At 42.2% G+C, this 17,934-nt stretch overlaps 1 protein-coding gene across 1 annotated transcript in view; it reads left to right on the top strand.

The window, feature by feature from the left end:
• Positions 1-554: 554 nt before the first annotated feature.
• UNC13A (unc-13 homolog A) overlaps positions 555-17,934 on the top strand; it is a 131,692-nt gene continuing 114,312 nt past the window's right edge. Inside the window, 1 exon segment of the mRNA XM_015809933.1 lies at positions 555-567. Within this exon segment, the coding sequence (XP_015665419.1) occupies positions 555-567 (13 nt within the window).

Below are 17,934 nucleotides of genomic sequence, written 5' to 3'. Positions count from 1 at the left end.
ACATTATCATCCGGAGGACTTAGGAAACTTACTTTCTGTGTTATGGTGCCTACCTTATACAATGGCCTTGTCAACTCTGCTAACATTGGATGTTCTTGCTTTGACAACATATGGAGATGCAGCCTTTTTCTTTCTTATACTTTACTCTTAGAATTAGATGATACTGGGGGAGGGGGAGGAATGTGATGGGAGTTAGTTAGACATACAATATTGTAATAAGAGCTGATAAGGCTTGGCCAGGATAAAAAACTGGGCGGAAAGCCAGCATTTCAAAGTAATTGGAGAATGTGATTTATGACTGTTGTAGGAGGGAATTGTGCTTTGATCTATGTGCTGATCTATGTCCACTATGTACGTGCCAAAGCTATGCTGCTCAAATAAAAGTTCTTTAAGGTAAACAATGCCTCAAAGTTGTTTGAAAAGTTTCATCTTTGGGAACCATGACAGGCCTCACTTCAGAGTTTTGAATGACCTCAAGCCTGTTGCTTTCTGTAAGACCATAAAGAAATGGCTTTCCCCAAGGCACTGAGACCAGAAGGTTAACTGAGCCCAGCATGGACATATCAGGTAAGTGGATAAAGGATTTATTATAATGCTTTCATGCGATTCTTTTAAAATGATATTTGCTTCTTGTGTTCTTTTTTTTTGTTCACCCTCCAGAATTCCAGGAGTAGCTAGGCAGCCATGTAAATTTACTGAATAAATAAATAACACCCACGCCTATATCCTCCCTTTTCTCCTGACATATTTTTTTACCATTGCACAATTCACTGATGCTGAGGTTACGGATGAAGTTAGGAATGGCAGCTATTCTGCTTTTACTGATATTTTAGACCCACCGCTTCTCTTCCAGTCACTAAGTACTGTCCTCCATAGGCATTTTGGCTTTAGTGCAGAAGAGATGGGAGATGTGGCTTTCACAGAGGCATCTGCGCATGTCCACTGCTTTGAAATACAGTGTTTTTGAAACTTGGCAATTTTAAGATGTATGGACTCCAACTCCCAGAATTCCCCACCCGGCCACCACTAGCCAGCTACCTACATGGGACCTTTAGGCACGAGCATTTCAGGGGACTTACTCCTTTGTTAAAGTTTAACAACTGATCAGTTTCAGATGATGGAACAAAAAGAAACCCAATTTCCAACAGAGACCTAAAATGATACTCATTTTATAAGCTTCTCATTGTTTTCCATGAAGGTTTCAATACGCTGGTCTCTGCTTTTTTTGCTTTGCAAAACAGTTTATGATTTTTCTGTTTAGGACATTTTAAGCTACAGATTGATACACAAGCCTTCTTAAATCCTTCGCCAAATTTTGGGATAGAGAGATTAGGCCAGTGGTTCTCAACCTGTGGGTCGGGACCCCATTTGGGGTCGATAGACCATTTCATGGGGGTCGCCAACAAGGCTGTCCGCCATTTTTTTTGTCCGCCATTTTTTTTGTCCGCCATTTTCCCCCCTTTTCCGGCGGGTGCCTTACCTCCCTTGGGCTGGGCCAGCTGGTGGTCGGCCTGCTCCGTCTCTGCCACTTGCCAGCTACGCCTCGGCCGGCACAGGGGGCGGAACCACGCATGCGCGGCGCTCCCGGGCAGGGAAAGTCCTTGACTTACGATCGGTTGGGTAGTCCTCAACTTACGACTGGTTTAGTCCTCGACTTACGACCAGTTTAGTCCTTGACTTACGACCGGTTTAGTCCTCGACTTACGACCGGTTGGGGTCACGGCATTAAAAAGGTTGAGAACCACTGGATTAGGCAGATGATTCCTCTGAATGGAGAATTAACTCCTTCAGCGTTTGAGTATCAATCACCCTGGCTGACAGGCCTTAAATTTGCCGTTTGGTGTCTTCCTCGTTAAGGCTGAGGAGATTCCTCTGAAGCTCGTCAAAGCCCATTTGTTTCTTCACTTTTTAAATTCTTATTTACAAAGGTTGCCACCCAATATGGCCGACTCCTACACAGATCCTTTCTTGCCCATTTATTCCTATTTTCTGTTTTGGGTTGTCCAGTCAGGTGCTGGGCAATCAGAAGCTCTCTCCTGTCATTCCACAATCCAATGTTTCTCAACCTTGGCAAGTTTAGGATGGGTAGACTTCCACTACCACTGTTCCCTAGTCAGCCTAGCTTAGATGCCTTCTGGCTTGTCTCTAGTATTTGTGGAGAACATTTCAGTTAGTAAGTTACAGTCAGGAAGAAGGCTAATGAAGACTCAGTAAGTCTCACTTAATAATAATAATAATAATAATAATAATAATAATAATAATAATAATAATAATAATAATAGTGGTAGTAGTAGTAGTAGTAGTAGTAGTAGTAATAATAATAATAATAATAATAATAATAATAATAATAATAATAATAATAATAATAATAATAATAATAATAATAATAATAATAATAAAGTTGGAAGGGACCTTGGAGGTCATCTAGTCCAACCTCCTGCTCAGGCAGGAAACGCAATACCATTTCGGACAAATGGCTGTCCAGTCTCTTCTTAAAAACTTCCAGTGTTGGAGCATTCACCGCTTCTGGAGGCAGGTTGTTCCACTGGTTAATTGTTCTAACTATCAGGAAGTTTTTCTTTAGTTCTAGGTTGTTTCTCTCCTTGATTAGTTTCCACCTGTTGCTCCTTGTCCTGCCTTCAGGCACTTTGGAGAGTAGCTTGACTTCCTCTTCTTTGTGGCAGCCCCTGGCATTAAGATGCATTGGATTACATCTTCAACATAAGAACTTTTCATGGATCTTTAGAGGTGGATTTGTAGGTTCTTTGAGCAGAGGCCATGATATATTCCAGTATATTTCCAGGCAACTGCCTCCAGAAGTTATGGGTGGTTTTTAAGAAGAAACTGGGCAATCATTTGTCTGATATGATAAAGGATCTCCTGCTTAAGCAGGGGGTTGGACTAGAAGACCTCCAAGGTCCCTTCCAGCTCTGTTATTCTGTTCTGTTCTGAGAAATTCTCCAACCACTTCTAAGGACAGGACTTCTCTCCCTCATGAAAAGCCCGATGGGAGGCATTTCCTCCAGAGATTTTCTCCTGGGATTTAATAGAAGCAGCACAAGGAAAATTTGCAGACTGTTGGAGAGATGGCTGTGCAATGAACTGTAAAACATTCACACCCACCCCTTAGTACCTTATAATTAAAGAAATTAAAGAATATTACATTCACCCACCATAATTTCCTCTAACTTCTCTTTCCCTAGGAAAGTATTTTAATATTTATATTAAATTCCCTTGCATTAAAGTTAATGAGAAAATTTAAAAATAAATGCCGGTGAATTTTTCTGACTAGCACTAGTTAATTTCTGTTTTGGGCCAAAGACAGATTAGACAAAGTACCACTTTATAAAGCTTTAGTACGACCACACTTGGAAATACTGCATCTGGTTTTGGTCACCACATTACAAAAAAGATGTCGGAAAAATGCAGAGAAGAGCAACTAGTATGATTAAAGGCCTGAAAACTAAAACATATTAAGAATGGTTGCAAGAACTGGGTATGGCTAGTCTAGAGAAAAAAAGGACTAGGGGTGACATAGCAGTATGCCAACATTTGAGGGGCTGCCACAAAGAGTTATTTTCCAAACTTATTTTCCAAAGCACTGGAGAGCAGGATAAGAAGCAATGGATGAAAACTATTCAAGAAGAGAAGCAACCTGGAATTAAGGAGAAACTTCCTAACAGTGAGGGCAATAACCCAGTGGAACAGCTTGCCTTCAGAAGTCGTGGGTGCTTCATCACTGGAGGTTTTTAAGAAGAGATTGGACAGCCACTTGTCTGAAATGGTAGAGGATCTCCTGCTTTTGCGGGGATTGGACTAGAAGACTTCCAAGGTCCCTTCCTGTTCTATTCTGAATATATAATATAGACCAGGGTTTCTCAACCTTGGCAACTTGAAGATGGGCAGACTTCAACTCCCAGCATAGCTGTCTGGGGAATTCTGGATATTGAAGTCTTCCCATCTTCAAGCTGCCAAGGTTGAGAAACACTGGATTAGACAAAGAGTTTCCATTTAAAATTTTGTACATATGCAGATTCACACCCTCTTAACTTCTTCCTTTAGTTTTTTTTGTGATCTGGAGGTTCTTCCTGATTTTCAAACCCATTTCACTTCAAGAGTATTGAATCAATGCTTTATTTAGAACTCGTTCATTTGAATTTCATTTCATTTCCATAAATAAAGAAAAATGTGGCTTATTGGATTCATTTTTCATTCACTTTTGAAATAAAATGCATAATCTTTACTAAAATGGGATATCAGTGGAATACTGTCTTCATACATTATATTCCCCTAGCTTCTGCTCACAGTTATGAAATGGAACTGATCAGATGGAAGGCCTTTTTCACAAATAGTATCATTCATTTTTGGAACTCACAGTCTCAAGATATGGCAATGGATCCTAGCTTAGATTCAAGAAGAGAATAAGTCACATTAATTGGGAAGAAGCATCTCTGTGTTCAATAGCAATACGTCTTTGACCAGACTTTGCCTTAATGTACAGCTTAGGATGTACAGCTTAGGAGTTTTTAGAAACATCAAGCTGATCTGTGGACAAAATAAATGTTGGGTTTAACAGAATAATAGAATAACAGAGTAGGAAGGGACCTTGGAGGTCTTCTAGTCCAACCCCTACTCAAGCAGGAGATCTTATACCATTTCAGACAAGTGACTGTCCAGTTCTTCTTAAAAGCCTCCATTGATGGAACATCCACAACTTCTGAAGACAAGCCGTTCCACTGGTTTATTGCTCTCACTGTTAGGAAACTTCTCCTTAGTTCTAGGTTGTTTCTCTCCTCAATTAGTTTCCATCCATTGTTTCTTGTCTTGCCTTCTGATGCTTTGGTAAATAGGTTGACCCCCTCTTCTTTGAAGGACTGCCACAACGAAGCGAGGCTCAATCTATTTTCCAAAGCACCAGAAGGCAAGACAAGAAACAATGGATGGAAACTAATCAAGGAGAGAAGAACCTACAACTAAAGAGGTTTGATACAGTTTGATACTGTTGGGGTTTTCCAGTGGGCAAGTGATATTTCTTTCATCCTTGATGTCCTTTGACCTATTCACTGAGGGGATCAATGACTGGAATTAGCTAGTAATTATTTGCACTGTGGTCTGACAGGCGTGCAGGAGGCACCAAGTTGGAAAACTGTAGCTTAAGATACAGGTAGTCCTCGATATACAACCACAATTAGGACCCCAATTTCCATTGTTAAGCAAGACAGACACCCAATTTTACAATCTTTTTTGACACTGTTTTTAAGCAGATCGTTGCAGTTAAGTGAATCACATGGTCATTAAGCGAGTCCGTCTTCCCCCCCATTTATTTTACTTAATGGAAGTTGACTGGGAAGGTCACAGATGGCAATCACATGATCCCGGGACATTGCAATTGAGAAAAGTACACGCTGGTTGCCAAGCGCTCAACTTTTGATTGCGACCATTGGGATGCTGTGATGGTTGTAAGTGCAAGGACCGGTTGTAAGTCCTTTTTTTTTCTATGCTGCTGTAACTTGGAATGGTGGCTAAATGAATGGCTGTAAGTCGAGGACTACCTGTACACCAACTCTGGACTATGAGGATTATGAAAAGTACTGCCATTGGAAAGAAAATCAGTGATACAGGGACTAGCAAAAATGCTATGTTTACCAAGATGTTGGGTTTAAAAATTAGGCAAGCCATCCATTCTTCCACACTGTTAATGCTGAGAGATTTTACTATGTCCTGCTGCATCCTATGAGTTGATTTATGAACGTTCTCGATTTAATTCAAGCAGCAAGTGCTGCAACTTTTAGGCGTTGGGCTTCTCTCTCTCCCGCCTAAATGTTTGTGCACATGAATTAAAACACTCTAAGAAAGCCACCATGATGTGACTGAGGGGAGGACGGGCACATCCGTTGCTTTTTTGTGTTGTGTCTCCAGACCATTCATGAAACAACTGTACGGGGGGGGGGGAAGTATCAAACCAATTTGTCCTTATGAAGTACTCCTTCCTCTTTATCCAGCCTTTTCTCTCTCCCCATGTACGCATCACTCACACCAAAAGGAAAGAGGAAGGCAGAAAGACATGCCAGTGCCCGGAAAAAGTGGTGGAGTCCAAACTTAGCAACTCCACTCTGGAATCAGAAAACTGGAAAATCCTACATCTGGATTGAAATTCAAAGATGAGCATTTGGAAGCTTCCTTAAGAGAATCGAGGCTTGGAGATTGTCGACAGAATGAGGTCTTGAAGAGGCAAACGCTCAGCCGATCCGGTGGCCCCCGCCTTCCTCTCTCTCTCTCTCTCTCTCTCTCTCTCTCTCTCTCTCTCTCTCTCTCTCCCCCGCCCCACGCTGTTTTTTTTTCTTCTTTCCCCATCATCCTGACGTCGGGAGCTATCCACGAGCCGTGGTGCTGAAGCAAAATGGCTGGCTCTCACTAGGCACGAGAAGGAGGAGCAGCAGTCGGCGGCCCTTCGGAGAAGGATGCCATTTCGCAGCAACGCAACACACCCTTCCTTTTCCGAGCAGCTCCCCACGCTGTGAAGCCAAATCTGCTTTAGAACAGCGGCCTTGAAAGAGAGAGCGAGAGGGAGAGCGCCTATGCCATGTCTTTGCTTTGCGTTGGAGGTAAGGCAACCTCACTTCCATCCCATGCACGGTTTTGGTGGGTTTTTTTGGGGTTTTTTTTTTTGAGATGTGAGGGTGTCATTTTTGTGCAGAACAGGATAGAGGCAGAAATATATAGCTGTCGACGAGGTGACGGGGAGGTGGCCATTTCTGAAACTAGCCTCAGTGGAAATACTAAGGCGTGGGACAGTGAAGGCATGTCCATGATGCTGAGGTGGGGAGGGAGGGATGGGATGCCCTTTCAGATTCCCGATGCTCCCATCTAGCAGAGAGGGGTCTAAACTTCACCTTTGAAGCAAAGGCTTCTCTTGCCTTTTTCTCAAATAGGTGCTAATTCAATCCAGCATTTTGGGGTGTGGTGCAGGTTGACGGATTTCAGGCTTTCTCTATGTCGGGGTGTGTGTGTGTGTGTGTCCACCTCTGAGGTGGCCAGCTCATATTACTTTAACAATTTAATCATTTGGTTTCACATGGTGCTTAGATGTTGGATGGGCTGAAGGAACATCAGCAAAATCTTTTCCTTTCATATCTTTCTCATGGGCTAATTGAGATGCCGAATTAATTTTGCAATCTCCCACCTCCTGTTAGCAGAGAAGTGAGGTTTTGCACTTCTTGATTTTCCAGAGGCAGAGGAGGAGGAGGAGGAGGAGGAGGAAAAAATGAGCAGTCTTCGCTTATCTTTCCTCCATGCTTCCCTTTGCTCTTCGGTTCTTTGAATCTCAGTCCCGGTTAAATGAAGTTTTAAAAATCATTCTTCCCTTTCCAAGAACACCTTGGATGAAAGATATAATAGGCACAGCATGATAATATTCTGTTTTATTATTTCATATTGTTTGACTTAGCACATTACTTGCTACATGATGTTATGATGGGCAGTTGTTCAGGGAAAGTCTAAATGCAGGAGAGGATTATTAGCCAAGCTTCTTGTATGGATCCTCCATAGCCAGATGCAGTATACCACCTGATGGTCAAATGTTGCACATAAACAGGAGCTGGCTATGCACCTACAAACCCTATAAGTGGACTTTCTGGCTGGTCAGGCTTGGAAAAAGAATGATGGTTTGGACTGATATTTGGATCTGGTCCCAACAAGCTCTTGTATAGAATTCTCTATTAAGGGTAAAACATGTTAGCAGTCACCATTGTAAGCATCACATAAAAGGAAAATGCCATAGAAGATGGTCTTGGTTTTTAAGGAATCTTATTTCTGAACCCCAGACAGAATCCCTATAACAGAGGCTATCTATTGCTCAAAATCAGGTCGATTTATTTGTGATTTTATCTTCCTTCCTTATGATCCCCACAACAATCCTGCATGGTAGATTAATAGTTGACACAAGGTCACTCTGCAGGGTTCAGAGCCGAGCACAGATCTGAACCTGCTCCCCTGCCTTGAGTCACATTCCATCTACAACATAAGCCTCATGCTGGGATTGAAAAGTGGTGATGGTGATATCTTCATGCTCCATTTGTGGGCATTCTCAAAATAGTGGGTTGTCTTTGGAAACAAAACGTGATGGTGTCTGGTCTTAACTGGAAAAACAATTCTTAGGCCGTAATTTCCAAAATAAGAGAGAGAGAATTCATTTAGACCCAGAATTTGGAAGGTGTGTGTCCGCTAACTTTACACAACATGCTCGATTGGAGTGCAGGAACCCAATCATTCTCACAGCATGCTGTAAAAAGCAGACTATAATGTGAAACCAGAATGCAATGTATTACTTTGCGAATGGCATGTTTTGCTAACTCAGCCACTGAGACCATGGTGGGAATTACAGGGAGACCAGCAAGGATCTATAGGCCCAGGTTAATTCCCAGCATGGTCAGTAATGGGTTAAATGCTAACCATTTCATAAGCAAAGAATCTGATCTGCTGTTTGGCAGTTTAACCAAGTCTTTCCCTTTGGGTAAAATATTTAGCTGCCTGTTAAACATTTGCTCTGTAAATGTGAGCGTGTGTGTATGTGTGTGTATGTGTGTGTTTAATTTTTTTTTAAAAAGAGGATGCAAAAATTCTGCTGTCTTGACAACAATGTCTTCATTAGCTGATCCCTTCAAAGCACTGGAGGAAACCTTCTACTCCTCACAATTCCCAGGCCTGTCTTCATTCACAAAAATGGGCCTGTCAGGGAAGACTTGTGGATGTTAAAAGGAATAACATGGGACAACCAAACCATGGCATGAACCATCAATGAAATGATAATTAAGATGTCAGTGAAGAAAATCAAAGTTGTGGGTGCTACATCACTTGAGGTTTTTAAGAAGAGATTGGACAGCTATTTGTCTGGAATAGTAGAGGGTCTCCTGCTTGAGCAAGGGGTTGGCCTAGAAGACCTCCAAGGTCCCTTCCAATTCTGTTATTCTGCATGTAAGGAAGCTTCTGTATGCCAGGTAGCTTGTAAAATGATGAACACAAAGGAGCCATTGCTATTTCAAGCTTAAAACGGCTGCCTCCATCCTTCCCTGTCTCTCCCTCCCTCCCCCCCCCAATTTCCTTTCTTGCAGAGATTTGATCAATGTTTGCATTATTGGGAGGCAGGAAATTGGGGTCATTTTAAGAACCCCCACAAGCTCTGATCTTGGATTCTCTCTTGACATAAAATAAATCAGCCCCTTCACTATTGCCTTGTGAACCTCAAAACTAAGCTCTTCGTCAGCAGAAATGAGAAGGGGGTGAAGCCCCTCTTCTTGACCCTTCCTCAAAAGTTGACATCTTGCAGTGCTTGATCCTGATTTTCAACTGATGAGTGCTATGCATATCGGGCACAGGACGGCTCTGGATCACATTGAGAAGGTGGTGAACCACAGGTTCAAAATGTGGAGGGTGGAGAAAATGGCCTTCTGCAAAGCTTGGTGGGGCGGGGCGGGGGGGGTATGTTTGTAAGAGTTGTGGGGCCAAGCATGCACAGCAAGGTTGCAGGTCTTTAGCATTCATCACAGTTGCAAAATCTATAAATCAGAGCTGTCGGGTGAGGTTAGGTGTGTCGCAGCCTCCGGCGACAGGCGCTTTCTGGGAACAATTTATGAATGAAAGAGGGGTGGAGGAGGACTCTTTCCAGAAAGCCAGTAGCTGAATCAGCGCTGGGGAAAGAAGCACAGCGATGGGGAAAGGGTGACTCCATTTTGGCTCTTTTTAAAGGATTTAGAACACAGTATTCCTGTGCTGTCCTCTCCCTTCTCCTCCTTTTAAATCTGAAACCTTAAATAGAAAATGCTACAAACAATGCTGCAGAAAAGATTGTTTGGTGATGGTGGCGGTGGTGGTGGTGGTGGTGGGTTTGCTTAATTTTGAAAAATGGATTCATTGATTAAAATAGGTATAACCTACCTTTCCTTGAAGATGTATTCCCGTCTGCCATAGGGAGCCTGAGGTAATGCAGTTTTGAAATAGGTAAATCTCACCTCCTACAGTTTTTTTTTTTTTAGCCTCCTTCATTCTCGTGGCAGATATTTTTTTTTATTATGATTCTCATCATCCATCACTACTACCAGATAGTTAATTGTCCAACATGTAAGGTTGTATAACACTGTTTTAAGCCATGAGAGCATGGGGGGAGGGCTAGGCGGGGTGGAGGGAACTGGGGCAGGCACAAAAGCAGCAACATGCCTTTTGGAAGGAAGAAAATATAGAAGTGATCTTTATTTCTCCACAGTCTGGATTTCTGAAAGAGAAATAGCACAGTATTGCACACTTACTCTCCACTCTTTTGAGGTCATTTCTGCAGAAAGATTTTTTTTCCCATGGAATTATTTGGGTAAAGACTGTTGAACTCTTTTAAAAATGTGCATATCTTATTATTGCTACAACAAACTAGTGTTTTATTTATTTATATCCCAACTTTATTACTGTTCATAGATAAATCAAGGTGGCAGATGTATCAACTACTCATTCCTCCCCCTATTTACCCAACAAGGGTTGGGCTGAGAAAGAGTGATTGGCCCAAAGTCATCAAGCCAGTTTTCATGCCTAAGGCAGGACTAGAACCCACAGTCTCCTAGCGATTGGCCCGAAGTCACCCAGTTAATTTCCCTTCCTAAAGCGGGACTAGAACTCTCCTGGGTTCTAGCCTGTGCCTTAACTATTAGACCAGGGGTCTTCAAACTTGGCCCTTTTATGACTTGTGGACTTCAACTCCCAGCATTCCTCAGCCAGGCACGCGTGCCTGGCTGAGGAATTCTGGGAGTTGAAGTCCACAAGTCATAAAAGGGCCAAGTTTGAAGACCCCTGTATTAGACCAAAGTGGCTCTCTAATCATTGCTCTTTGCTAATCTGCTGAAGCTCCCTTAGTTTTATGTCTGTATTTAATTTCAAAGTTATGATGACTTAGTCTTAAGAGGCATGTATCTACTTTCTCAATGGTCAATCATAACATAAAGCTGATTTCATTTGCCCCTTAAACATTGGCCAGGTGAATGAGACCCCCTCACTAAGTAGAAAATCAACAGATAGATTTCTCTGGCTTGAAAAATGAAACCTTGGAGAAACTTTACAGTGTGGCTTGATATTAATGTTGGAGGCTCCCCCACCCCCAGATAATAAATGTTAGCACCCAGCAGATATGCTTAGAAGGAAGGCAACTGGTTCTTCATATTTGAATGTCTACAATTAAAAGAAACAACTGGAGAAGGGCTTTCACAGAAGATCTCAAAGTACAGGCTGGTTGATATGGGAATATAGATACTCCCTTAACAGTCGGTTCCCTTGCTATTTAGGGATTTAAGAACTAGCACTTTGAACTGGATCCCAAACCAGAGAAACCAATCCAGGAGAATATTTGTAGCTCAGGGTTGAAATGAAGGGTCTTTGGTGCTCTCTGAGCTTGGCTGTTTTCTTGCAGATATTTAATTCCCCAAACTAGGTAATATCATCAGACGTTTGAATAACGTCTGCAAGAAAACAGCCAAGCTCAGAGAGCACCAAGGACCCCTCAAACCAGAGAAAGCCAGAGGTTTCTTTTTTTAATGGTAAGATGTGCATGCATTTCACTGGACCAGTCAGAATTATGGCCAAATAGTACCAGTTGAAATAGAATAACAGATTGGTAGGGGCCTTGGAGGTCTTCAATTCCCTGCTCAGGCAGGAAATCCTATATACCATTTCAGACAAATGGTTGTCCGATCTCTTTTTAAAATCTTCAGTGTTGGAGCGCCCACAACTTCTGGAGGCAGGTTGTTCCACTAGTTAATTGTTCTCACTGTCAGGAAATTTCTCCTTAATTCTAGGCTGGTTCTCTCCTTGATTAGTTTCCACCCGTTGCTTCTTGTCCTGCCTTCAGATCTTTTGGAGAATAGCTTGACTCCCTCTTCTTTGTGGCAGCCGCTTAGATATTGGAACACTGCTATCATGTCCCCCCTCATCCTTCTTTTCATTAAACTAGACATAACCAATCCCTGCAACTGTTCATCATAGGTTTTAGCCTCCAGTCCCCTAATCATCTTTGTTGCTCTTCTCTGCACTTTTTTGAGAGTCTCAACATCTTTTTTATATCGTGACAACTAAAACTAGATTCAATATTCCAAGTGTGGCCTTACGAAGGCATTATAAACTGGCACTAATACTTCATGTGATCTTGATTCTATCCCTCTATTAATGCAGCCTAAGACTATGTAGGCTTTTTTGGCAACTGCAACCCACTGCTGGCTTGTATTTAAATGGCTGTCCACTGCATTAAACTACCAAGATGTCTTCAAGAACAGACTCACAAACAACATTTTGCTATCAAGAGCCCTATATTCCATCCAAAGCCTTTAAAAACCTGTTGCTACCTTATCTGTTTATAGCCCTGAAGGATAACTTGTGTTATTTTGGAAATAACATGTTGGAAAATGCAGGCCTAAGCAAAATCCTCCAATTCTATGACAATTGAAACATGTTTGTTAATGTCTCCCTTTTTGTATCAAGACTTGGATAAGTCTTCTTTACATCAGGGCTTTTCAACCAGTGGTACGGGTACTACCTGTGGTACATTGGCACTTGGCAGGTGGTACGCGACCATCCTAGAAAAGTGGTAGCGGGGGAGGGGAATGAGCTGAACCGGTGGCAGCACCGCACAAGCCTGAGCGAGAGATGGCTGGAGGTGCAGGGCTGTCAGGGCTCAGCGGAAGCGCCAGGATCAGTGCCGCTTTCCAGCTGATTGGCGCTTCTTCGGGGCTGTCAGGGCTCAGTGGAAGCGCCAGGAGCCAGGATCAGTGCCAGGCTCCAGCTGGAGCTCAGTGCTGATCCTGGTGCTTCCGCTGAGCCCTGAAGAAGCACCAATCAGCTGGAAAGCAGCACTGATCCTGACACTTCTGCTGAGCCCAGAATAAGCACCAATCAGCTAGAATGTTGCAGCATCTCCAGGGTCTTGTGATTTACATTCAGATGCTTGGCAACTGATTCATATTTATGACGGTCACAGTGTCCCAGGATCATGTGAAGTGACCAAAACCTGCTGCAATCACCCAGCAGACGAGGGAATAAAAACCAAATGTCCCCCCCACCCCACCCTGCCAATCCTCAATAGAAATGCTCACAACAATGAAAACCTCGGACAGGAGGAAGAGCACCGCCGGGTGGGTAGACAGGTGTCTTGCTCGGCTGTGCCTTGGGGGGCACTTTTTTCAGTGCCATTGTAACTTCAAACAGTCACTAAGCAAACTGTTGTAAGTCGAGGACTACCTGTACTTTATTACTTTTTTCTTTTCTTTTCTTTTCTTTTGGTCATCAAGTTTTTGACACCTTGCTGGTGGTACTCGGATGTTGCCATATCCTAAAAGTGGTACAATGGGTGAAAAGGTTGAAAAGCCCTGCTTTACATGATACTGAAAGATTTAATGCCTCCATCTCATTCTTTGAGGCAAGAGAAGATGATATCTTTTCTGTGCTATAAAGAGACATTACTGTAGAACAACGCAGCTGTTCTTAAAATCTGCTCCCAACCGTTTTAAACTGAATGCGTGAAATAACAGGAGGTTCATATGCACATAAATGCATTGCAGATTGCCGTGCCTAGCATTAAAGAAGAGGCACCTCCCTCACTGGTGAGTCTAAGGAAGAGCTGAGACTTCAAGAAGGGCTAGAACTGTGTACTTTTTAAACCATGGTTTCCTTTGAGGGCAAACACTGGGATTGTAATTTGTTTGGCCGGTATCAGAAAATGAGTTTCCCAAGGAAGCTGGATCACACGTTCATTTGAAATGGAAAACCAACATGGCCAGTCCTAGTTTAGGCCAATTTAGGTTGATTGTTTAGGCAGAAGTTGAGAGAGGTATTCTGGTTCAGAACTATGCATGTTCCTTGGCTGGCTTTGCACATCTCTGCCAACTAGTTTCTAAAGTTGAGTGAGGGCTTGATTCTGCATGACCCTAATCACAGTTCAGCACCCTAACCATTGCACTCCACAGTCTTCAACCCAGCCAAGTAGCTTAAACTCCTGCAGGTCTGATTTTGGGGTGTGTTGGATGAATTATCAGCCTTAACAAGCAACTGCTGCCTTATAAATGCTTTGCCATCTTCCAATAATCTCCCAGCACCGATAGGGTCTTTTGTTAGGGACCACTCTAGACCAATATTCTTCCTTGGCCTGGCTTTTGCTAAGCAATTGCTATAAAGCTCCTCAGAGCGAGCTGAAACCACAAGCATCATTGAAATAAAAATGCATTTAATCAGAAGGCATCGGCCTTGTAATACAGTCAGGGTAATAAATGGACTTGCTGTGGCATTAGTTGACACAGACTTTCCACCTGCCCCCAACCACAAATTCATCCTGACAATCCTGCTTTCTGACCCAAGTAGATTCTTATTTTATATTTTATTACAATGCCATCTGAGATACTAGAAATGCTGTCCTAAATATGTTAGCTGTTTTTCCAGAGCTTCTACGAAGTGTCTGAACTCGCACAATATGATTAACTTGGCTATTCAATTAACTGATTATCTAGATTTGCCCAAGACTGAGCCATAAATTGGTTTAGTGAGCTGGATTCACAAATACACGAAGGCAGAGTAAATAAGCTCAGCAATGAAGAGGCCCAGAAGGGATCCTTCATAAACCTTCCCCAGAATTTATCTGATAGTAATGCCGAGTGTGCTTTAGTGTGGCAAAATTCCTGTCTTTGGGCAAGCAGCAATAAGGAAACTATTCTGAGCAATTAATTGTGTTGGTCTTGGTTCCCTGTACCTCACAGTTAGGGTGATCAGCAAGATGAGACTTGTGGATTATATTTTCCCTACTCTGACTCTAGAATTGGTTGATGATTATCATCATGATAACAATAATAATGATAATCATAATTCTATCCCATTTTTCCTCCAGGAGTTCAAATATAATATTTTGTTCTCCAGCTATACTCCCCACAAGGACCACTCTAGGTGGATTGAGTTGAGTTGAGAAGTAGTGATTGTCCCAAAATCAATGTGGATTTAAATCTTGCTCTCTTCCAACCTAATGTGACATCCTAACCACGATACCACCAGAGATATCTACTCAGAGATTAATCTCATTGAATCTAATGTGATTCACGGCAAATAAATGTATTGCAATTTCAAACTCTCTGCATGTGGACTGGAACACACCTTGTCCCTAGTTCCTGTGCATATGACACTGTGCAATGATGTGCTACAAATTGAAATATATAGCACGCTCTTTCATGCACAGCAGTGCCAACATGTATGAAGACCTGTTGATAATCCTATGAACAGTTTGTTTTCTAGCCAATGGTTCACCCAGAGAATGAATATAATCCTCCTGCCTTTTAAAATAACGAGAAGGAATTGCTATGCAAACACAGACACCAAGATAGTACAAGCCATGATGACACTGCATATCAGGACCTCCTTGCACAATGCCACTGAAACAATTTGCGTCTTTTGCATCGTAAAGCCAGGATGCAGATGATATCACTTCCCCTCTGTGTCCCTCCCCCCATGGCCACTTCTTGCAGTTACAGCCGGGAGGGGGAATGACTTGAGAAAAATGGAGTAGATTTGGAGATGTGGGTAGGATTCCATGCATAGTCCTGAACCTAGCTGTGAAGTTTTGGATGGTATGATTTTGCTGACAGTAAGCCTCCTTCAAATCCAGTTTGTGTCCAGGTGATTTCATGGACACGTTCACATGGGTGTCTTAGCAGTAACATCAAAGTGCTTGGGCAAAGTCTTCTGGGATGAGTCCTCAATTTCCTAGCCTATCTTACAGCTCAAGATTACCTGGAGATCTCCCATGAAGTGTTAACCAAGTTGGCCTCTGCTTAGCTTCCAAGCCAGAAAAGCCATCTGGGTGCTGCTATCTGGACCAGTAAATTCTAAGCCATATTGGGGCAATGATACCTCCAGGTCCAATGTTAAGAGTTGAAAAGTGCTCCATACATCACTAGTCCAGTATTCCTCAACCTTGACAACTTTAAGTTCTGTGGACTTCAATTCCCAGAATTCCCCAGACAGCATGGCTAGCTGAGGAATTCTGGGAGTTGAAGTCCACAGATTGTAGAAGTTGAGAAACATTGATTTAGTCTAACTTCCTGAAGCAACATAATATAGTTAAAGCTTAATAGACTCCAAGACAGTGCTTCCCAAACCTGGGTAAATTACCCAAAATTGGATAAAAGCAGGTTTTCTTTGGGTAATGACACACAAACCCATTACCCGTCATAACAGGGATTTTGAAATTGACTTAAAGATTGCCTCGTGTACTAAAATACAGTATGTTTGAAAGTCTCACAAGAATTCCTATTAGGATGAACTTGATGAAATTACCAACGGTAGCTGAAATGAAATAAAGATCATTCATTGATAACTGTTTTTATAATACAGGTAGTCCCTGAGTTATGTCCATTTGTTGAGCAACTATTTGAAGTTACAATAGTGCTGAAATGAGGGATATATGACTGGTCCTTGAAGTTTGATAAGACTTTCTGATAAGCAGTTTGGAGTAATGAAGGAAAAAGTTTGGGAAGCAGTACTTTAAGGATAGGAAACAAACCCTGGTTGAGATTTGGAGGCACCACTGTCTGTCAGATGCCTGATGGATCGTTCATCTGATTTCCAAAAAAAAAAAAGCTATGGCTCACAGCTCCCACTCAATCTTCTGGTATCTAGCATTTTAACTGAACGCTACTAATCACTTTGATAAGGCTTTGATGGGTGCCATCCCAAAACAGCTGTCCATAGAGGAGGAGGATGCGAGTCTCAATTGGCCACTTGCGTAAAGACACAGCTGGTCTCGAGGCAGCTACTTCACAACAACAAAAAAAAGCAAATTTAATGAAGTTAAGGGACAAATTACTTGCCCAAGATCCTGAATACAGGAAACAGCCCACGAGATGGACTGTGTTGTGTAAGACTTTGATGCATTCTCCCGTGGTCTTATTTATATTTTAATTGTTTTAAATAATCATTAAACATTGTTTACATCATTTTGTTTAGTATATGTTACCCAGTCACATACATGATATGAGCAGCTATGTAAATCGGATAGATCAACACACACACACACAGCCTGAACACTAAAGTATAGGCAACACTTTTCAACCCCCAGTAGAAGCATGCCCTACCCTTGCCCTCTTTATGGACATCTGCAGGATGGCAAGTGATGTCGTGTGAATCGTGTTGTAGTGCAAACAATATGAATTATATAATTTGCGCCAGTGATTTGTGTAATTATGTCATAAATATGTGACATCATCATATCCCCCTTTTATTATCACACCAATAATTTGTTTCTCTCCTTTTCAGCCTAGCTCCTAGATCAGGGGTAAGCAACCTTGGCTCTTTTATGACTCGTGGACTTCAACTCCCAGAATTCCTGAGCCAGCTGGCTCAGGAATTCTGGGACTTGAAGTCCACGAGTCATAAAAGAGCCAAGGTTGCCTACCCCTGTCCTAGACCATCACCCCAGGTGTGTTCACCCAATATGCCAAACTACACTTGGTTAATGTTCACTTTGGTTTGCCTTTTGTACCTTAGCATGTCGCGCAAGCCCGGGGCATTCGGATAATTTATGGATGAAGATAGTATGCAAAGTCAGAAAAGGATTAAATCAGTTAGTAGTTAAAACAAGTTGTATGAATGCATCCATCAACTGTTTACACAACAAACTAGACTAGGTTATACAAATACTGTATGGGGTAGGATAATTTCCGATGCAAGATGTAGAGGCCTAGTGTAGTGGGAAACTAATCCATCATATTAAGTCATAATGTGGTTAATGTGGGCACGAATTATGTGAACACTGGAATTCTGTTTTGCTAATGTAGTTCATTCTTAAATATCTTGTGTGAATCTACAGCCTGATTAGATTAGGGTTGGAAAGGGGTCAGTATCTTTTTCAGGTGACCCATATACAAATCCCCT

This window comes from Protobothrops mucrosquamatus, unplaced genomic scaffold (assembly GCF_001527695.2).
Source record: "Protobothrops mucrosquamatus isolate PMUCROS unplaced genomic scaffold, P.Mucros_1.0 scaffold6, whole genome shotgun sequence".
Lineage (NCBI taxonomy): Eukaryota > Metazoa > Chordata > Lepidosauria > Squamata > Viperidae > Protobothrops > Protobothrops mucrosquamatus.
This window is presented reverse-complemented; position numbering and strand designations above follow the sequence as displayed.